The 23,773-nt window shown below is 34.4% G+C and overlaps 1 protein-coding gene across 3 annotated transcripts in view; it reads left to right on the top strand.

The window, feature by feature from the left end:
• LNPK (lunapark, ER junction formation factor) overlaps nt 1–23,773 on the top strand; it is a 79,590-nt gene that overhangs the window by 19,293 nt on the left and 36,524 nt on the right. For all 3 annotated transcript variants that reach the window (XM_049887504.1, XM_049887505.1, XM_049887506.1), the window contains exons 5-8: nt 3,673–3,731; nt 10,226–10,266; nt 17,979–18,062; nt 18,145–18,196. In XM_049887504.1, the coding sequence (XP_049743461.1) occupies nt 3,673–3,731; nt 10,226–10,266; nt 17,979–18,062; nt 18,145–18,196 (236 nt within the window). The remainder of the gene's footprint in view (nt 1–3,672; nt 3,732–10,225; nt 10,267–17,978; nt 18,063–18,144; nt 18,197–23,773) is intronic.

Genomic DNA, 23,773 nt, shown 5'->3' with positions numbered 1-23,773 from the left:
TGTTTCCTCTATCCTGCTAGAAGGTTGGCAAACATAATTTGTATCCTTTTGAAGAAAGTTAAATGTTTGTTTCACTGTACTCTAATAAGAATACAAAGTATCTTTCATCAATTATAGTTGGCTTTTAATTTTTTTAAGGGAGAAGGTGTGAACATCTGTTAAAATTTACTCAAGGAGAATTCTTACTCTTAGTTTTTGGTAGATAAGAAAAACATTTTGGAAGCATCTTTGATTGGTAGATATTTTTTTGATAGAATTTTGTCCTTAAGGAATTATGTACTGATATAGAAGTTTTAATTAATTAAGAGATATATCTTACTTTTGGATGGGAAGATAGTATTGTAATGGTATCAGTTCTCCCTAAATTAATCTAAAAAACTATGATCACAATAAAAATACCAATAAAATTAAAAAAAAATCTAGGCATACTTATTCTATAATGTTTAATGGAAAAACAAGCACATAAGAATAACCAGGAAAACTCTGAAAAAGAAGAGAAATGAGAAGCAGAGATCTACCAGACATCAAATACATTATAAAACTTCATTAGTTAAAACAGTTTGGTATAGCATATAGACAGAAGGACCAAAGAGACTTAAGAATCCAGGCATCAAGTAAAAAATGAATATTATATATGGTAAAGATGGCATTTCAGGTCAGTGGGGAAAATGATGTTGAGTTATATACACAGTAAAACAAAAACAAACAAAAAAATAAACTAGACACATAAACCCAAAGCTGATTCCTACCTTATTCCTTATATAAGAATCAATCATTGTTATCAGTTTGCCTGACTGACTGTGAAGATAATTCTTGCTAAAGCTTTCAATGGTTAAATAAAGCGGGGGGGGGGGGGGGGGGGGGAGGGGCAGAGGTCAACATAGTTAGAAATATTGAGGCTTTTTTTTTTTTTAGCTTTATATATTGCAAAATTGCATCTAAAGCATTTCAGTAAATTGGGTAGGGCTTATGTGATTGTTGGAAAGGGAACACAGAAGGAATGAAATATAGGTGAAGAGTGTTCTACGTATGAAGGTTGGTGAAAAACCAGAGATTTAGGGAATATTAATTCTTTAGTAAAAGTGAGGAAGGTTTGATTATATTGATTGAGTTTTAGGTGTTTTGCTGTATTTTAACTTTTAACATTTTTAGTCTGAGTATAGTAAAACACTGAATATTAAGGACTTAAAATGTTTTACCATATCCAAAGTATGATTGTTCATGGGGTTTTTAAGTATGATTGTTGTATTGAGGTTCTAAATATTTCCTGCTAGAAGACAGTTATGATTTTATAGTGTAAGCCACAAGATAATACTTAACAAAAATTCACGTTAAGCTAATTTTTCAAATAGCATCAGTTTCACTCAGAAAAGAACAACTAGAATACTTTGGTGAATGTGAATTAAAGAGTTTTTAGGATATTTTAGAACTACGTGGTTATATGCATGAAACATTACTTTTCCTTATACTATTTTTGTATTCAACTACAATAATTATCATGTTTCTAATTTTTGTTGGTTGATTCTTGGAGAATTTATAAGTATGCAATTATATCATCTGAAAAAGACAATAATTTTACCACCTCTTTTCAGATTTTTGCCTCTGATTTTTTTCTCTTGGTTACTTGTGTTGACTCATACCTTCAGGACATTGTTAAATTATAGAGAAAATAGTGGACATCTTTACTTGTTCTTTGGGAATGTGTCTAATATTTTCCACTGAACATTAGTCTGACTTCTGGGTTGAGACATTTATTTTATCATGTTAAAGAATTTTCCATCTACTCATAGTTTATTTCGTTTTCTTTTCATCATCTATGGAGGTGGTGGTGGTCGTTAGGGCCATCGGGCCGGTTCCAACTCATGGCAACCCTACAGGGACAGAGTAGACCTGCTCCATAGGGTTTCCAAGGAGTGGCTGGTGTATTTGAACTGCCAGCCTTTTGGTTAGCAGCCCAGCTCTTAACCATTGTGACACCAGGGCTCCTCTATGGAGGTAGTAATATGATTTTTCATTTTATGTCCAGTGATATTAAATATTGAATCATTCTTGAATTTTGGAAAAACTCTACTTTCAGTGTTTAAGTCCTTTTATAAACATATCCAAAAGATTTTCTATATTTTGCTTCTTGATAAGTTTGTGATTAGGATCATTTGAATATATTTCAAAGCTTCTGGAACAGTTTAAATAGCACTGGCGTTATCTGTCTTCTACAGGGTTAGAATTCCCTTTGAAACTGTTTGGGCTTAGTGCTTTTTATAGAGGGTAGCTCTTGACAACTTTTTAAGTTTAATAGTAGCTAATCTTTTTTTAGGATTTTTGTCTCTTCCAGGGTTAGTTTTGCTAAAAAAAAAAGGAAAAAAAAATATGTGTGTATATATACACAGGAAACCCTGGTGGCGTAGTGGTAAAGTGCTACGGCTGCTAACCTAAAGGTCGGCAGTTCAGATCCGCCAGGTGCTCCTTGGAAACTCTATGGAGCAGTTCTACTCTGTCCTCTAGGGTTGCTATGAGTCAGAATCGACTCGATGGCAATGGGTTTGGTTTTTTTTTTGTTTTATATACACACATATATAAAAATTACTCATTCTACAGTTTAAAAATATATTTGTATAGTGTAGTAATAGCAATAGTTGTCACTGTCTCTTATGATTCTTCTACTTTGCATCCATGATGATTACCTTAATCATTTTTGTTTCTTCGTTCTTTTTTGTTTTTATTACTGTTTACAGACTGTTTTCCCCTTAAAGAATGAGCTTTTAAAAAACTGCTATTTTTTAAATTCTTTTTCTGCCAAGAATATACGATGAGTATATTTCAGAATGAAGAACTAATTTTCATAACTTATTATCTGAATTTATATCTAGACACAGTGTGTTTCTTTTTTAAAATGATGAATAATGTTTGTATACTTACTTCTGCCATGTTCTATGCAAAAGAGATATTTTGCTCTATCTGCATAGAATTTAAGAGATGACCTTGATAAGCTTGTGATTAGGCTCATTTTGAATTTCTTTTAATATCATTTGACATCTTACTAATGCAAGGCCTAAAAAAAATATTCTCATGAAGTCTTTGGAAGGATGTATTTAGCGAAGTTTACTTACCAAATGTTTGTTTGAACGTAAAGTTTCTCTGCCCTCAATAGTGTATTCCATTGAGTAGAGAAACCGCACCCCCCCCACCCCACAGTGTTAAATAATAGAGAAGGATTAGTAGCTTACATTTGTGTAATGCTCTGCTTTTGCAAAATGTGCTTTTCACTTACGCATGGGAATAGACAAGTTTTTGGAGTGGATGCTTACTTTGTAAGAAAGGATTATATGATATTGTTGTTAACCTTTTGGGGGTCCATAGATCCCTTTAAGAATGATAAAAGCAGTGGATTCTCTAGAGAAATACACTTAGGCACACAAAGAAATTTTGCATGTAATTTTAGGGGAACTCACAAAAGGTGCACGGACTTTAGGTTGAGAATTTCCTCTTTGAAAATACAGGTAGACTTCTGATGTAATCTTTGACAGAAAAGAGTGCTTTTTGATTTTTGAAATATAAAGGGAAACAAGGTACCTTAATTCTAATTGGAAATGTGTGTTTGTTTTCATCTTATATGTCTTCTGATTCACTTGTCCTAACAGTTGTTTTTGTTTCTGACTGTTGCTTCCCCTGTAGCATCTGGAGCATAAGAACAGTGCTTATTTTCTTCTTTTCCAAGAGAACAGAAAGAAATAGTAAGTTTAATTTCCAAGTTTTAGTTTTTTTATTGAAATAAAAAAAGGCCTATTTTACAGTGAGTGTGTTGATTTATAATTAATGGCAGGTTGTGAAATGGAATATTGAAATGACAGAACAGTAACTATCAAGAGTTTTTTGCACTTAAGCATAAAAAGATTATGAATATGGTTCTATTATTCATTTGTGTTATTTCTGTCTTGCTCATTCAGAATATTTTATATAAAACAAAACAATTCATCTCTTTAAATCAAGAGAAATTACATTCGTTTACACTGAAAGGTATAACTGTTATCAGCATATAAACTAGTCTTGATAGAAAACTTTTATTAAGGAGTAAAATACAGTTACACATCTTTTGATTTGTTGTATTAATTGCACCACTCTTTAACCTCACAACCCCATGGCCTTTGTTTTTGTGGAAATATGCAAATTATTTATAAACTATCCTTCTGTATTTGATCCATGTATGTACAGATTGCATTACAATTAACAAGGGATATATAAATTTCATTTTAAATGAACTTTACGTATGGCTTTTTTCCCCTTGTTTTAACTTTTTATTGTGGAAAATTCAAAACATACAAAAGTAGACTGAATAGTAATATGCTTGTTACCCAACCTAAACAATTACCAACTCAGGGTCAGGTTTTTTTTTCATTTCTACCCCCACCCACTTTTCTACCTCTTGTATTGAAGTATAGCCTAGATATATCTATAATAAACCCATTGCCATTGAGCTGATTCCAACTCATCAGGACCCTGTAGGACTGGGTTTTCAAGGCTGTAATCTTTCTCACATGGAGCAGCTGGTGGGTTTGAACTGCCCACCCTTCGGTTAGCAGCCCATTGCTTTACCACTGAGCTACCAGCAAACCAAACTCATTGCTGTCGAGTTGATTTTGATTCATAGCAACCCTGTAGGACAGAGTAGAACTGCCCCATAGGGTTTCCAAGGAGTGGCTGGTGGATTAGAACCGCCAGCCTTTTGATTAGCAGCCAGATGCTTAACCACTGTGATACTTAAGAGACAATTGGAAATTTAACGCTTTAAATGTTTAATATTTTATGACATTAAGAATTCTTTTAAAATATAATTTATATATTTAAAACGTTAAATTTCCAATAGTCTCATAAGTATCATACCTTTTTTTTCAAGTTTTGTTTGACTCCTAATAAAGATCCAAAATAAAGTCCCTACAAGTATGCAACTTTTAAATTACCCTCTTTATTCATGACCTTTCTTCCTTCTCTTCTGCTTTGTTTAGGTCCTATAGTCTAGCCCAATGACAATTTCCTTGCAGTTACCCTTGACTCTTTGGCCCCTTTTCCCTTCCTACTTCTCTGGCAAACCCTACTCTATTTAAATACAGTTATATGCTTAATTTGTGACATGCAAAACCCAATCCTGGTTAAATACATTTATATGCTTAATCTGTGCCTTCATCAGAGCAGCTAAACTTGCTAGAGGAAAATCATACAACATACAAAATAGAACGGTGATTGCAGATATCAAGTTTGCACTCAATGCTGCTATACAGTTCTATTATAGTTCCCTATTGAATTCATATTTTTCTCTTTGAGAGCATTGTTTGCTATTGTATTTCTCCTTAAATTACTAACCCTTGCCTCCCCACCGGAAACTAAGAACCAAACCAAAATGAACTAACCAACCAACCAAAAAAATCAGAAGCCACAAAGAAACAAGCAAGCAAACAACACCCCACAAAAATCTACCTGGCTATTCCTAACTAATGGTCTCAATTTATAGGGAAAAAAGATGCAAACGGATATGAGCTGTCGTCCACTACCAAATACATCACATTAGCTTCGTCCTCAGTATGTTGTCATCCTTCATGGTGTTGTGGAATTCTGGCCTTGATCTCGTCTATGGCTAAAAAACCAAAAAAACCAAACTGGTTGCCGTTGAGTCCATTTATGCTTTGGACCCTATATACTCTGCCCATTTCAAGAATCTTGCTTCTGTAGTTTCCCTTCCTGTAATTATCTTTTCTTCTGCATCATCTGTATCTACTGGATTGTTCCTATTGGCATGTAATTATGCCTCAGTAGCACCATCTCTGGAGGAAAAAAATCTATCCTGACCCTATATTCCCTTTAAGTTCTTTAACCACCTCATTTCTGTCTCCCCTTCAAGGTGAAATTTCATAAAAAGTTGTAGTTGGTATCTCTGCTCGCCTCCCCCCCCCCCCCCACTGATGCCTTGTCACCTACTCTGTTTAGGTTTTGTTCCTACCTCTTTACTACAATGGCATGTTTCAAGGGCACCAATGGTCTGTGTCTTGTCAAAGCCAGTAGTCAATTCTCTTTCCTCCACCTTGATCTCTTCACAGCATTTGAAATAATTCAGTTATCCACTCTTTTCTTGAAACATGTTTATCTTAAGCTTCTTTGGCCACCTCATGGGTTATTTCCTTTTTTAGTTTTTTTGCTCACTCCTCCTCTATTAGAATTTTGTGCATGGCTGTCTTTTCTTTTGAATAATTTGTTTAGATCAGTGCTATCCAATAGATCCTTCTGTGATGATGAAAATATTCTATACCCATGATATCCAATATGGTATCTGCTAGCCATGTGTGGCTGTTGAGCACTTGAAATGTAGCTAGTGTGACTGAGGAATTTTAAATTTTATTTAATTTTAATTACTTTAGATTTAAATAGCCCATGTGGCTAGTGGCTATTGTATTGAGTAGTACATATTTTGGTGATTTTTATCCACTCTCACAGATTTAAATATCATATGTTTGTTGATGACTATCACATCTAAACCTCTGGCCCAGATCCTTCCCTCGAGCTCCAGATTTGTATACCCAGCTATGTAATTGAAACTTTCACTTGGGGACCCAGTAGGCATCTCATATTTAATATGGCCAAAATGGAATTATTATTGCTTCTCCCCTTTTCTCCTGTTCCCTCATGTCTATTCCTCCTTGTGTGTTTCCTAGCTCAGTAAATAGTTATACTGTCAACTAGTTGTTGATAGTATGATAAATACTTTGGACATGTTATCTGGAGGGACCAGTCCCTGGAGAACGACATCGTGCTTGGTAAAGTAGAAGGTCAGCAAAAACGAGGAAGACCCTCAACGAGATGGATTGACACAGTGGCTGCAACAATGGGCACAAGCATAATGATTGTGAAGATGATGCAGGACCGGGCAGTGTTTTGTTCTGTTGTATATGGGGTCGCTATGAGTTGGAACTGACTCGATGGCACCTGTCATAGACTTATGTACCCCCTAAAATGTGTGTATCAGTTGGGCTGGCCCATGATTCCCAGTATTGTGTGATTTTCCTGTATGTTGTAAATCCTGCCTCTATGATATTAATGAGGGAGGATGGGTGGCAGTTGTGTTAGTAAGGCAGGACTCAACCTACAGGATTGGATTGTGTCTTGAGGCAAGATAGAGAAAATAGAAGCAAGCAGAGAGACAGGGGACCTCATACCACCAAGAAAGCAATGCTGGGAGTAGAGCATGTCCTTTGGATCTGGGGTCCCTGTGCAAAGAAGCTCCTAGTCTGGGGGTACATTGATGAGAAGGCCGACAGGGAGAGAAAATCTTCCCCTGGAGCTGATACCATGAATTTGGGCTTTTAGCCTACTTTACTGTGAGAAAATAAACCTCTCTTTGTTAAAGCCATCCACTTGTGGAATTTCTGTTATAGCAGCACTAGATGACTAAGACAGCACCTAACAGCAGCAGCAACAATTGTTGAAATAAAAACACTGGGAGTCATTCTTTTTTTTTTTTTTTTTATTGCATATTAGGTGAAAATCTACACTGCAAATTAGGTTCCCATGCTGTAGTTCGTACATAAACTGTTCCATGGCCTTGGCTTCATTCCCCGTAATGTGTCAGCACTCTCCCCATATCGGCCCTGGGTTCTCCATTTCCTTTCGTTCTGATTTTCTACCCCGTTGTGGCTTCTCATTTTTGCTTTTAGGCAAATACTGTCCTTTTGATCTTGTATAATTGATTGTTCTAAGGAGCACATTCCTCTTGGGTGTTATTGTTTATTTTATGGACTTGTCTATTGTTTGGCTGGAAGGTAGTCTCCTGGAATGGCTTCAGTTCCAGGTCAGAAGGGTGTCTTAGGTTCCTGGGAGTCTCACATTCAGTCTGTTTACCAGCAAACCCTGTCATCTTTGCCTCCTTGCCTCTTGAGTAATTGACAGATACTACTGATACTCTTCAATGGTGGTTGTTTACTCAAGGAGTCAGTGCTGGGCTTGAAGTGAATGAATAATTAGCTTTTATAAAATGTCCGCATGAAACAACTATGGCGAGAATATTTTCAAAGAAGTTGAGAAAACACTTATTCAATACAGCCTGAAATGGAACCTGCTGAGATGTATTACAACTAATGGTGGTAAAGATACATGTGAAGCAGAAAACGGGCTAGTTAGACAAATTTACACAACTCATGAATATGTAAGATGTTAAGATTCTGTATTTATTTATTGTTCAGTAGCAGGTATTTTCAGGAAATATTTGAATCTATCATGTGTTGAACCAGAAGTGTCAATGGTGAACATTCATTCTCACGGACTTAACCAGCATCAGCTCTGTGAATTTTATCAAAAATAGAACCTGAATATCTTGACTTGCCCTACCACACAGCAGTTTGATGGAGTAGCAGTGGTCATATTTTATTGTGATAGTTTGGGCTCAGAGCCCAGCTTGTAGTTTTTCTGAATGAAAAGAACTACCTTCTGCCATTATGATTGAACACTAAATGGTTTTTTTTTTTCCTTTAGCTACAGACTTGATGTTTCTTAATAAATTTAACCTAAATTTGTAAGGCAAAATAATGCTTACATGCAAAATGTGTGCTGTGGTAAAATCATTTAGAAAACGTGTGAATCACAAGAAATGACAAAAAGCAATTTTAAAAAGTACTGTGAAAAGTTACAACAAGAAGCAAGAACTTCATTTGATCTTGAACCATAGTTCCAGCAGCTTTTTTTGCAAAGGAAATTTCTGTATTTCAAAATCCATTTAACTGTACAGCTGAGGAGCTCCAACCAATCTTCCATTCAAAATGATTACACCTACTCCTAGCTTACCGATATCTCATTATCCGACATTTCGCATTTATGACAATAGTGATTAGCAATGTAATGACGTGCTCGAAGGCAGATATCAAGAGAAGAATATAATAGAATTCTATAAATGCCTTCCAAGCAGTGAATATACTCAGTTAAAATCATGTGCTCGTGGATTGATATCAATATTTGGCAATACCTACCTGTGGGAAAAGACATTTTCAGAGATCAGATGTGTAAAATCTCATTACAGATCAGTATTAACTGTTCTGCATGCACCTACATAATATCCTTGATGTTGGCGTTTGGCCCCCAGAGCCTGAAATGTTTACTGCTTGGCCCTTTACAGAAAAAGTTTGCTGAGCCCTGGATTAAAGGATGGATGTTTAGCTTGGTCTTATCTAGCTAAAGATGACTATTTTCTTTTAAGATTTCAGCAGATTTTTTTCCACCCTTCGATAACATATTAATATTACTTAATGTATTTTGAAAAAATTCTTTTGTAATAAAAACATTCTTTTATAAGTTTTATATTTCTTTGGCCTTTTACATAAATAATACACTTTGAATGGAGTATTCAGATGTTTGCTACTCCAGAAGTTCAATAAAAAGTCAATAACTTTATAAATTCAATTAAAAGATCAAAACTTAAGAATAACTACTTAAGTTCCATTTGATATAAATGTTTAAGTCAAATCATAACTCTCTTTTTTTCAGCTGGAATAGTATCCCTATTTACAGTAGTTAAATATTTCAAGAGAAAAACTAGAAACCTAAAATAAGTTTGTAAAGCAGGCATTGACAATCATAAATTGTATCCTTTGAAAATATTCTTTATGTCTCACCATGCAAACCTGAATAAGTAGGCAGCTTTTAGAAATGTTTAATTTTGAAAAGTTATTAGTATCCCATTCCTTTCCAAGTCCTTCCTCAAGCTATAATGCTATAAATTTTCAAAGTTTTCTTTATTAGTGTTCAGTATCTTGAAGTTTGACTAACTTTGTAAAATACATGACCTATTTCTCTGCCTTATAAAAAAAGATAATTTTTATTACTAGTGTATAAAAAGAGTTTAGGTATTTGTGAATTAATGTGGTTGGGTGTTGAAAGGAAGGAAGAATAATAGAAAGTAATGTTTCTGAAACATTTTAAATATATGTGTGTCTTTTCATATTTCAAAAGGTGTTTCAGTTATGCAAAGTTCATTTTATTCCTAAATGACTTGTAGTATATAGGCAAAAATGTGGAATTTATATGGATAAAGATTGAGATAATTCTTGTTATCTCATATTAGGTAAATTTAGAGAAATCCTAAGATGAGAAAGTTTTTTTGTGCCTGCTTGGTGTATAGCATTTAGCATGATTTTTTCTTATATCTAAGTATCTTAATATCTGATTTATCTTTGATATAAATCTTGTTTTCTAGATGAAGCATTGGATGATTTAAAATCCCAGAAGAAAAAAATAGTAAGTTAACTTTTATTTAAAGTTAATTTATATAAAACTAGTAAGAGCTGAATAATGAATATGTGTTGTAAGTTAATGACTCTCTGAAGAACAGATATGCTTTTAGATAGCATTTTAATGATGAGGCAAAATTATGGATATTTTTGCTAGCTAATAATGATTGTCAGGAAAAAGTGGTTTAGATGGAGTTTGAGATTCTGAGGAGCTATGCCAGTTGGAAGCTGTAAAGTAAATAGATGAATCGTATCAGAGGATTAAATGAGGCAGAGAGGGTTAAAAGGTGACTTCCCAGATTGACTATCAGAGCCAAAAAAGGACCAAACATTTATATATGTCATTTCTCAGTTTTTCTTGACACCATAAGGCCAAGAGGGAGGAATCAAGAAGATTTAAGACAAATTCAATGTGAAAAGACTGAAGAAAGGGGACAAGAGAGGGGATTTTTACTTCTGTGTCTTCCACTTTCTGTCAGCAACTTTGACCATATGGATATCTGTTGTGGGCCAGTTAAATATATTCTTTGGAAAGGTTGGAGAGAGGGCCAAGAGTAAGAGAGAAAGGGCTCTAGGTGTTAGAGGTTGATATGTAATAGTCTTTAATCAGTGAATGAAATTGGTTCTTGATTTGTATAATTGTGATTTTTTTAATGTAGTTAATTTTGAATTGTGGAAAATGGTAGTTGCTTGAAGTAATATTATGCTGTATAGAAACTTATTTAGTGAAATTTAATGAGGTGCCTAATATGTAAAAAGTAACGATTATGTTTGAAACTAATAAAATTTACAAAAGATAAGATTAATGTTCAAGATAGTTCTATGAGTTGTTCTGTAGAAGAGCTTGATCTTGAGGGTTTTAAGTTCCTGGAAAGTAAAGGAATGTGAATTCCTGAAGGATTTTTTATCTTTTGGATACTTATTCAATATTCTGTGAGGTATCTATCAAAATTGCATTGTCAATCGTGATAGTCCCAAATTGAAACATAGCAATATGTCCATTTTATCATCATTGTATTTTTGGCATTCTGCACATTATGGAACAGCCAGAAATTCAAAACAAAGAAATACTGATGTTCTCAATAATATAGAAGATGTGGTGGGTGGGGACGGGGGTGCATTACGATAAGTGACTGGTTTTGTTTGCTGATGAGAAAAAAAGAAGAGGTGGTAATGGTGATCAGAGCCAAGTCCTACTGAACCAAAATGAAGAGTAGTGCTTAAAGTAGAAAAGACAAGGAGGAAGACAAAAAAAAAAAAAAAGATTTCAAGTGATGAAAAACAGACCTAATGCTGTTGGCATCACATGACCAGAAAACAGAATCTTGAAAAACTTTCAATAGAGTAACAGAATAGTCTTGGAAAATTCTGTGAAAGGGCAAGCTAAGCTATTTACTTCTTTAATAGCTCTTAAAGGAATCACAACTTAAAAAATGCTCCATCCAAGCCGACAGTTGGAAAACTCAGTTCAAGGTTCAGTAGCTCTGTATATCTAAATGGTTCATGAGGCATCAATATTACAGAATAGATCAACATAGTGTTTCTCTTGTAGTATGATTAAAGAAAAATAAGTTGACTATAACTCACTTTATTAGTTAGAGAACAGAGTTTTCTACTGACTTGACTGTTCGTTATAGTACTGTTTCTACCGGGAACTGGTCTCTTGTCTTTACTACTCAAGCCCTTACCATAGTTGCTTTGTTTGAGTAGCTTTATACTTTGTTTAGAACAGTAAGTGTTGAGGATGAATTCGTAAGGAGTACAATCTAGCTAGTAATTGTGCTGTCGAGTCAATTCCTATTCATATCGACCCTTTAGGACAGAGTACAGTTGCCCCATAGGGTTTCTTAGGCTATAGTGTTTCTGGAGCAGATCACCAGGTCTTTTCTCCCACAAGCCTCTGATGGGTTCTAGCCGCTGACCTTTGTGTTAGCAGCTGAGTGCTTAACCATTGCACCACCAGGGCTCCTTATTGTGCTGTTGTCGAGAGGGAAAAGAAAGAGGCGTTACTGTTGAACAACTAAATGTAATCAAAACTGATTTTGTTCAGTGATGCTTAGGTATAAACTTTATAGCTTTAAGAATACTTTTATTGTTGAAATGCCTGCAGGAAAAATAGTTTTGTTTTTACTCTAAAATTATCCAGCCCCTAATCCTTCCCTAAGGAGCCCTGGTTGTACAGTTGTTAAGCTCTCAGCTTCTAACCAGAAAGTTAGCTGTTCAAATCATCAGCTGCTCCATAGGAGAAAGATGTGGCAGTCTGGTTCTGTAAAGATTGTTGTTCGGTGCCATGGAGTCGGTTCTAACTCCTAACGACCCTATATACGACAGAATGAAACACTACCAGATCCTGTGCCATCCTCACAATGCTTGCTGTGTTGTTGTAGCCACTCTGTCAGTCCATCTTGTTGAGGGTCTTCCTCTTTTCCACTGACCCTTTACCAAGTATGATGTCCTTCTCCTGATAACATGTCCAAAGTACGTGAGACAAAGTCTCACTGTCCTCGCTTTTAAGGATCATTCTGACTGTACTTGGAAGAGATACAGCCAGAATGCTCTGTAAACATTACAGATTAGGAAACCCTATGGGCAGTTCTACTCTGTCCTATAGGGTTACTTTGAGTTGGAATCGACGGCAATGGGTAACCCTTCTCTTTCATTAACAGAATTAATATGTCATACATATTATTTGATATTTTATTAAGGGTAGTTTCTTTAATCTGAATACTGTAATTTGTAATGACGCATATGAACTAACAATTGGTTAAAGTGAATAATTTATAGTTTACTTTCTTAGAAAGGAACATGGTAACATCGTACAGTATTTTAAATCTTAGGAGCTTAAAATATTTACCTATTAAAATAATGCCAGGAATTAATCTTTAGTCATCTAAAAAATTCCCAAGTCTGGATGTGTACATTTTGCCACTCATATATTGTAAGGTCCTTTAAAGGAAACTTAGTTTTTTTTAATCACTGAGTAATCTGTGAAATAGATAATCCCTCTTCATCCAGGAGCAAGGATGCTATAAACAAGGTTCAAAATCAAAACCTATCAAAATAGATGAGTCGAAATGACTTCTTTAAGTCAGTGTTTAGGTGCCGTACTTTTTTCAGAATAGCGCTTGTATGTGGTAATTCCTTTCTGGCATTTCTTAGGAAGTTTATGCTTTTCTGAATCCTGAGAAAGATCAGATGAAAAACTGGGAAAATGAGAAAAAGTGTTATAGTTTTATGAGCATTAAAGCTCAACGATCAACTACAGATGTTACTGTTTCAAAGGAATCTGTTAATGCCAGCTGAAAACAAGAGCAGGAAGCGCTGACACCCTGGGCTGCAAGTTAATGTCACCATTTCTAGAAATGGAATAGGGCCATGTAGAAAAGTGGTCACAAGCTAATCGGTTAATTTTGCTTTTGAGGCCATTTAAAAAAATTTTTTTTTAGCCCTATCACGTATTAATGAGTCAGTCTTACAAATAAATACTAGTAAGTTTATATGCATAATATACTTTATACAAATCTTATGAAAGATATTCCAGGAAATAAGTTTTGGAAACAAGAAACCCTTAAATTGGTAATTTCTGCATGTAATTCTGTGTAGGGCTGCTAACCTCAGTAGAAGATACAAATGTTGCATTTTTTATATTACCCAATCATGTTTGCCTGAGTTTTCCAGTACTGAGTAGTCTCTATAGGCTACAGATCTTTGTAAATACTTTAACAGAAGAAATGCAAAAAGAGGTGACTGTTATTGTGAAGTACTTCTGTATGAAATCAGAAAATGATATAAAATCTGAATTAGTAAAAACAATATGGATTTCAACAGCAAAACCAAAATTGGGATAAAAACCAAAAAACCTGTTGCTGTCAAATTGATTTTGTCTCATAGGGACCCTATAGGACAGAGTAGAATTGGTTTCTAAGTAGAATTTGGGTTTCCAAGGAGTGGCTGGTGGATTCAAACTGCTGACCTTTTGGTTAGCAGCTAAGCTCTTAACCGCTGCACCACCAGGGCTCCAAAATAGGGATAAGCAGGCAATATTTTTGTTGTTGCAAAAGGAGGAACTTACATTATGCAGCACGTACCATTGTGCTCTAAAGATGCTTTTGGACATACTCTTAGTAATTTGACCTAAAACAATGTAAAATTAAAGAAATTTCTCTGTATCTAGAATAGTTCTCACAAAACAAAGATCTAGAATATTGGGTAGGGCAATTAATGCTTTGTGTGTTTAAAATATTTCTCAAGAGTGATAAAAAAATATTTGTAGAATTATCTTTCAATTTAAATGATTTTTGACATTTGTGTTAATGCTACCTTTTAATATTTTTATGATTAAATATCAGATAGGAATAATTTTTGTTATTGAAATATATAACCTTGTCATAGTACATTGATTCATAATAAGTAATCAACCATACATTTATTATTGTATCTTTTTTACATTAAAAAACCTGTGAAACTTTTAGTGTAATCATAAGTGATTAACTTTTTTCACTTATTGTTATTTAAAATAAACTATTATGAAACATAACAGAATAATTTTTGACTTAGAGCATTCCTGAGAATTCCAATTCCTTGTTTCTGAATAGTGAGGTTAATATGTCAGTTACAGAGAAATATGGCTATTGTCAGGCCCATTCTGAATGACTGAGGTGTCATTATGTGTTACCGTGTAAGCACTGTTCTGGATTCTTTTTCCTACATTATTTAAACTGTACGACAGTGCTATGAAGAAAGTATTAATATTTGTATTTTGCAAAAAGCCAAACTGAGGCAACAAACCTGTTCAGGTTTTTTCTGGCTAATTCAGAATGAAGGTGTGCTTTGAACTTAGGTTTTTCTGACTTCAAAGTTTAAAGTTCACATTTTTTCCACTGATCAGAATATTTCTCCATTTAAAACAATTTTTTCTAAACATATATTATGGATAAGTGTGTGAAAGCTTTTGGTTAGAAGTAAATGTAAAAGAAAGGATAGATACACATCTATTTTGTGTTTTTTTCCTGATTTTATTTAAGATACTTTATGGCACACGCACACACGTATGTATTCACATGTGCACACAGACATACGCATGCACACACATATGAACTCTGAATGATGTGCTGGCAATTGCAATCATTCAGCAAGGTGGCATTTTGATTTGAGTTTTGTGCCTTGATGTAAAGATCAGAGTTGTACCTAATCATTTTTTTTTCAAACTAGTAATGGTCTCAATCTAGAGCTGTACAGTCCGAATCAGTAGCTATTAGCCACATGTGGCTATTTAAATTTACATTTTTTTTATTATTAACTTTTATTGAGCTTCAAGTGAACGTTTACAAATCAAATCAAACTGTCACATATAAGTTTATATACACCTTACTCCATACTCCCACTTGCTCTCCCCCTAATGAGTCAGCCCTTCCAGTCTCTCGTGACAATTTTGCCAGCTTCTAACTCTCTCTATCCTCCCATCCCCCCTCCAGACAGGAGATGCCAACACAGTCTCAAGTGTCCACCTGATGCAAATAGCTCACTCTTCATCAGCATCTGTCTCCTACCCACTGTCCAGTCCCTTTCATGTCTGATGAGTTGTCTTCGGGAATGGTTCCGGTCCTGGGCCAACAGAAGGTTTGGGGACCATGACGGCCGGGATTCCTCTAGTCTCAGTCAGACCATTAAGTATGGTCTTTTTGTGAGAATTTGGGGTCTGCATCCCACTGATCTCCTGCTCCCTCAGGGGTTCTCTGTTGTGCTCCCTGTCAGGGCAGTCATCGGTTGTGGCTGGGCACCAACTAGTTCTTCTGGTCTCAGGATGATGTAGGTCTCTGGTTCATGTGGCCCTTTCTGTCTCTTGGGCTCTTAGTTATCGTGTGACCTTGGTGTTCTTCATTCTCCTTTGATCCAGGTGGATTGAGACCAATTGATGCATCTTAGATGGCCACTTGTTAGCATTTAAGACCCCAGACGCCACATTTCAAAGTGGGATGCAGAATGTTTTCATAATAGAATTATTTTGCCAATTGACTTAGAAGTCCCCTTAAACCATGGTCCCCAAACCCCCGCCCTTGCTCCACTGACCTTTGAAGCATTCAGTTTATCCCGGAAACTTCTTTGCTTTTGGTCCAGTCCAGTTGAGCTGACCTTCCATGTATTGAGTATCGTCCTTCCCTTCACCTAAAGCAGTTCTTATCCACTAACTAATCAGTAAAAAAACCCTCTCCCAAATTTACATTATTTAAAATGAAATAAAATGAAAAATCCAGTTCCTGCACTGCATGAGCCACATTTTAAGTTCTCATTTGTCACATATGGTCTAGTAGCGTGTATTGCTTATAGAACATTTCTGTCGTTAAAGTTCTATTGTACAACACTCTTCTAAAACATAAAAAATCTAATTTTTAGAGATCAGGCATTTAGTTCTTTGGAGTTGATATTCTATGTAGATTATATATGTTGATTTGGGAATATATTTATTCTTCACATTTTCTCTCTACCGCTATGCCCAATCCCCCTCAACTCCAAAGTGATATCATAAACATTTCTTTTACATCAGAAAATTAAACTTGCTTGTTTCGAGAATTGATCATAATTTTGAAATAATTAGGAAAATATTTTCGTTTCGCTAAACCAAGGTTAATGAATCATTCATCTAAGCTCTTAGCTTCTTAAATGTTGAATCGAGTGTTTAATGAGAAATCTATTAATTGCTATTGTGGTAGCATATTTTAAACTGTATTTTTAACTTGGTAAATGTACTCTGTGTTGCTCTTAAAAATAAATGTCATTTGGAATAAATATGGCATTTAATGAATCCAAGAGGTTATTGGTGGTCACTGAGAAGGAAAAGGTCCTGTTCCAGTTTTTATAAAGCATTTTATTCACGTAGCACATTAGCTGTTTGTCCTAACTATGACTGTCTTGTACTAAAGTTAAACTTTTTCTGATGTTGGGCCATAACTGCTAAAATGATACTTTACTAGTGATTACTTTTTAAATTAAACCCATGTATAGCTTAATATAAAGTGACTTGAGAGCATTGTAAATAAATACTATAATAATGAAGTGTTTTAATTACATTCCCTAGTGTGAGCATAGAACTCAGTAAAATTTTTACTTAAATTCTTACTATGTTAAGTTTTTTCCTCTAAAGTTGAATCTAAGTAAAAAAAAGGGGAGCTTAGCTTTTAAAGTCATTTGAGCAAATTCCATGGCTGTTTTCCCAGGTAGTGAGTTTTCACTGCGTTTGCAGCAAGCTAATTGCTTCTGCTAATGAATAATCTAAAATCGATGCTGACAGCAGTTAATTGGCGCAGAGATTTTATTTGGTAAAGCTCTTGGCTAACGACCTTCTTGAAATTAATAGCATTAAATGCTGTGAGGAAATAAATCTGAGGAATTGCCTGTCATTTGCTTGTCATGTCTAATAACTTCCAATAATGATAGCTGATAGATTTTTGCACATTCCATTATTGAAGTTGGTGCATGTAATTATTCTCCTCATTATATGTAAACAATTAGCAATAGTTGGTATTTCCTTGCAGTAAAGCTGTTAAATACAAGTAACATATCAGAGGTTAGAAGCCATTTTAAAATCTGGATTTTAATTATTTAAAATAGGAAGTCTTTAATTCTATCTGGATATATTATGTGCTGTTTATTTTAAGCCTTGTACTTGAACGCACTGTGTGTTGTGTTTTAAAATGTGACAATTTATGGAAATTTTTGTAGCTTGAAGAAGTCATGGAAAAAGAAACTTACAAGACAGCTAAATTAATTCTTGAAAGGTTTGATCCAGACTCAAAGAAAGCAAAGGTAAGGCTCCAATGTTACTACTATTTTATTATATATTGCACATTGTAACAGGCCACTGTAATAACATTATTGTAATTGACAGGAGTATGAGCCGCCATCTGCTGGAGCAGCTGTAACTGCAAGACCCGGACAAGGTAAATAACTTTGTAGAAACTGCTGCTGCTGTTGGAAAGATCCGTATTTACCCAAGTGAGTTCAAAAGTGTGATGGAAGTGTGTGAAAACTATATGTAGAATGCTTTTATGTTAACTTGGTCATTTGGCCTGTAACTTGGAGTGAATGGCAATAATTGTGTTTCATTTTGATGTTATGGGACTATGTTGATATGTAAGCGTGTCTAATACCTTTTAAGGTGAAATGGATGATTAGTTTTAATCTTTTGAAATCGAAGTAATTTAAGTTATTAAGTGATTCACCGATATTTTATAAGTTTTTCTTTTCAAATAAGAATCTCTTGGGATAGCTGTTATTAAGAAAATCCTTATGTTTTTATGATTTATTATTAAGGAATTCAATGAAGATTTTTGTGAAATTTGAAATTTCTTCTAAAATAACACTTTTATTTGAATACAGAATAAAATAATTTAGAAATAAGAAAAAAGGAAACTGAATTACTGCTATATAATTATGTTAACTTTTCTTTTGTGAGGTTACATTGCCAGATTATTAATGAGGCTGTTGTTATTATATCATTAAATATTACATAAATGGAAAAAATTCATTATTTTAAGTGATTACATCAAGTATTCCCAAGACCGGCATATGAAAAAATGTTCCTGAATTTGCATTGGCTTCCTTCTTTGTTCTCTTCTGTAGAATCTAATAATATAGTTAGTAAGGTTTGTTATAATGCAGAATACATTTAAAAAAAAAATTAACTTCTGTTTTTGCAGAGCATCAGAATTATAGTTTGGTGTGTAAAGTTAGCATGACATTTAGCACTTCGAAGAGTAAATGGTTTTCTAAATATCCACAAAGACGATGGACACTAAATAAGCCATAATAGTTTTAGGTTTTCTAATTGGCAGGGCTATATGGAAAGAATCCTCACCTTCTCACTCCTCCTTCCCCCTGAATCTTCCATAAACAGGATTTTGGTTTATAAAGAGATTAGACTGCTATTTTGAAAAAAGTTAAAATAAATTAGATTTTTGTTTTAGTATACTTACAGTGAAATTTCTACTTTTGTAATTAGTTTAAAGTTTCTACAATTTATACTTTTCTGTAGCAATTATAAAAAAAAGTTTTGAGGCCTATAAATCAGTTTCCTATAATTTGTACAGCATTTTGTGTAATTGGTACTAAATTTTCAAAGTTACTTTCTAAATCACTTTAGTGTATGCATTTTTCAAAATACTTTCCAATTACATGTTTAAAATGTGTTTTTGAGATGTGTACCCCCTTAACAGTAGTCTAGATAAACCCCACGTACAACTTAATACGTGCTAAAAACCTTAGAATCAAGCCGATTAGGTGAGACAAGAAAACTGTTTTCATTTTCTGGGACAGGGAAGTCTGTAATGATGACGAAATTCAGCTTTACTAAGTACTTGGCCTCTGTGATATGCCAAACAATGTGGTATCTTAGCTAATTTTGTGACTTCTTTAAAGTCTTACTTTCCTCCTATTTTTGTTTTAACTTTTTTCTTTGAAGCCAAGAGAAATAGGAAAGAGGCATTTGTTATGGATTGAACTGTGTCCCCCCAAAATGTGTATCAACTTGGCTAGGCCATGATTGCCAGTATTGTGTGGTGGTTCTCCGTTTTGTGATCTAATATAATTATCCTGTGTATTATAAATCCTAACCTCTATGATGTTAATGAGGCAGGACACAATCTACAGGATTCGCTATATCTTGAATCAATCTCTTTTGAGATATAAAAAAGAGAAGCAAACAAAGGAGGAAAGGGACTTCCTACCACCAGGAAAGCAGAGCAGAGTGCATCCTTTGGACCCAGTTCCCTGTTCTGAGAAGCTGCTAGACGGAAAGATTGACGAAAAGGACCTTTCCTCAAAACCAACAGAGAGAAAGGAGCTGGTGCCCTGAATTTGGACTTCTAGCCTCACACACTGCAAGAGAATAAATTTTTTAATGTCATCCTCTTGCGGTATTTCTGTTATAGCATTACTAGATAACTAAGACAGCATTTTATTGGAAATTTTTGGTTAGAGTGAATAGATTAGTTTTGTAGTAAATTTCTCAACTTCTTCCTCATCTCTTCTTCCCATCTACTTCTCATAAGTTTTATCTGCAAGAGTGTCTCCAGAAAAGCATTTCTGAAAATAGTTCATTTGTAGAAGTGTTCTAGGATTAGCAAAACCAAAATAATCTGTCTTTACCTGATACTGTTATCACTTCCATAGCTTTGTTTTTCCCAATGTTCTGCCAACGAGAAGAGTTATTTTGCCATAGAGCATTCACCTTGGTCCCACTTTTTCCTTCACTTTGATTCATACTCTTGTATAAATACTGTGATTTTGTTTTTTTTATCTCATTCCTTATCCCCAAACACTGTCTTATAGGCTGATTAAGGCCACGACTAATAACTGAGAAACAGAGAAATGTGAAAGGAATTTAGACACCAAGTAGGGGTAGATAGGAGAGCAATGAATGGTGGTAGGAGGAATGCTGGGAGTTTCAGATAAATGCTTATGAGACTGTTCTTTGTTCCTTTTTGTCTGTAGTAACCATCTAAGTAATTTACATACCCATGTGTCCTAAAGTTTATCTTTACCACCAAACTAGTGGTCTGAGATAAAGTTCAGATTGCTTGGGAGATCATACCAGCCAGTCATTTTCAAAAGTTCCCTTCCAGTGTGCTGTAAGATCAGTGACACAGAGTCATAGGTTTTTGACTATCCGGTAGTTATACAGCCATTTATCTGCAAAGGCGCCCGAGAATATCAGTTATGATGAATATGGGCAACCTGTTGATATGGAATACATGTGATTTTTGCAGAAAAACATTACTGTTAGTTTTTTTTATCTGTTCTTTTCTGTCTTATAAAAAAAGTAACAGACCTATGATCCCCTTTACTGACATTGCTATTTTAAGTATTTACTAATATTTAGGCAATGTAAGTTATTTCAAGAATCTGAAGTTATTTTTCTTTAGAAACTTTCGAGACTCAAGCAGATTTTTTCCTTCTGATGCCATGTCTAATTATAGAAAAAACATTCCTGGTCTCTCTGCTTTGGATTCCTGTGGCATTGCTTTTGGATATTCTTTTAGGGGGAATTAACAATTAGCTAAGGAGCCCTGGTGGTATAATAGTCAAGTACTCGACTGCTAACTGAAATGTTGGCAGTTCGAACCCACCAAGTGATTCTGCAGGAGAAAGGCCTGGCGATCTGCTCCCATAAAGATTATAGCCTAGAAAACCCTATGAGACAGTTCTGTTCTGTTGCATGGGATGGATAAGAATAGAAATCAACTTGATGGTACCTAACAATAACAATATTTAGCTATCGTATAAACAAATTGTTTATTTAAAAAAATATGTCTTAGATATTTATTATATGCAGACGCCACAGGGACTAAAGAACAATGTAATGTGGTTTGCCCTTAAGAAGCTTATAACCTATTTTTTTCTTTAAAAAAAAAAAAAATCTCTTCTGGGGTGTACTATTTTAGTATTCCTACCGTTTCCAGATGTGTAGTAATTAATTGCTGTTTGGAATTTTTCGTTACTTTTAAAAAATTCTAAATTATGGTCTGACTTTATTCTACTTTTTGAGAATTATATTTTAATTTTGTTTAATTTGATTCTGTTGAATCTCTTAGATTCCTATCATTTTTATAGGTGACTTAGTCATTAATTTTATTTCTATTTGTCTAAGTTCTGTGTTTCACTGAGTTTGAAGTACTTCTTTGTTGAACTGCTCTTCTTTTTGAATTCAGGTTGTTTCTGAACATAAACAATAGAAAGGGGGAAAAAAACTACTGAAGGGTGTATTTATGTACATGAGGCCCTTGTATAGATCTGCGCAAAAAAATTGAACTTAATTGTAGTGTCTTTATTTTACTGGCTCTCTTGCATGATCGCTGAACCAGAACTTTGACTCATGTGATTCATGTATACTAGGCATTTTTTTTTCTTTTAGTTTTTATTACTTAGCTGTTAGTGATGTATATTATGCTGAGACTGATTATAAATTTCGACGATATTGTTCTTGATTTGCTTAGGTTTAGCACTAACAAGAGCATTGCATCATGTTTGCTGGGCAGTTAACCCATCTAACCTGGCCTTCTCTACCCTTTTTAATAGTCTTTAATTTTAGAACAGTTTTAGATTTACAGAAAAATTATGAAGGTAGTGCAGAGAGTTCCCATATACTCCCATTTGTGGCTTTTCCTATTTTTAACATGCTATATTAATATAAAAAAAATTTTTTTTTTATATTAATATGGACCAATATAATTTATTCAGATTTTCTTAGGTTTTATCTAATGCCATTTTTCTGTTTTAGGATCCCATCTAGGATGCCAAAGTATTTAATTGTCATGTCCTTTTTGGCTCCTCTTGGCTATGACAGTTTCTCAGGCTTCCCTTATATTGATGACCTTTTTAGTTTTTACCTCACCCCCCTCCTTTTTTTTTTTAAAATAATACTTTATAGAGCTTTTGGTGAAAGTTTACACAGCAAGTTAGGTTCCCATTTGACAATTTCCACACAAATTGTTTAGTGACATTAGTTACATTTATCACAATGTATCAACATTCTCTTTAATTGTGGTCTGTTCCCTTTCCAACACTCTGGTTTCACTGCCCTCTTAATCTTCTCATATTTGCTTTTGAGTAATTGTTTGGTCTCATACTGATGGTTTTTGAGTAGTGTACCAGTCTTATGGGTAATATCCTTTATTTTGTGTGCCACTCTGCTATTTTGCTAAAAGGCGATCTTAGGGGATAGGCTTGGTTCTAGATTTGAAGAGTGACTCAGGGTGATTGTCTCAGGGAGTTCTCTATTCTCTATGGTTACAATTTGTCTGGGTTTTTTTTTTTTTTTTTCTGAATAAGAATTTGAGTTCTGCTCCATATTTCTCTCCCATTCTATCCAGGACCAACTATTGTGATCTCAGTCAGAATGGTCAGTGGTGGTAGCTGGGCACCATCTAGTTCTTCTATGACCTCACCCCTTTTAAAGCGAATTTTTAGCAGTGGGTGCCTAATCTTGGAAAATCAGAATCCTAATGTGATATCAAGGAAAAAATAAAATTAAAAAGCAAATAAATATCTGTATATATGCATATTAAATAGAACGGTGGTGCTTAGATGCTTAGCATTTATTTTATTTCTGTAGAAATCATTGACTGAGAGATGGAAAGACTGTGTCCTTACTAGATTAAAAAGTAATCAAGTTTAATTTTAAATGGATGGCTTCCATAGGATAAAAAATCTAGATATTTGGGAATGGTGAAAAAGTAAATTTCTTTTCAAGGTTTTAATTCGTATGTAGCATTAAATTTGGTTTTTATGCACTAATTTCTAATATATTTGTTTTTTTCAACAAATACTTGTGGAGCATCTACTATCTACCAGGTACTATTTTAGGCCCTGGGGATGAAGTAGTGAACAAAATAGACCAAAAAAAAAAAAAAAAAAAAAAAATCCCTCTCCCTTGTGGAGGAAGAGAGAGACAATAAATGAAGGAAGGAACATAGAAAGGAAGGCAGAAGGTGAATAGGGAGTGCCTTGGGTGAGGGTGC

The sequence above is a fragment of the Elephas maximus genome, chromosome 6 (assembly GCF_024166365.1).
Source record: "Elephas maximus indicus isolate mEleMax1 chromosome 6, mEleMax1 primary haplotype, whole genome shotgun sequence".
Taxonomy (NCBI): Eukaryota; Metazoa; Chordata; class Mammalia; order Proboscidea; family Elephantidae; genus Elephas; species Elephas maximus.
This window is presented reverse-complemented; position numbering and strand designations above follow the sequence as displayed.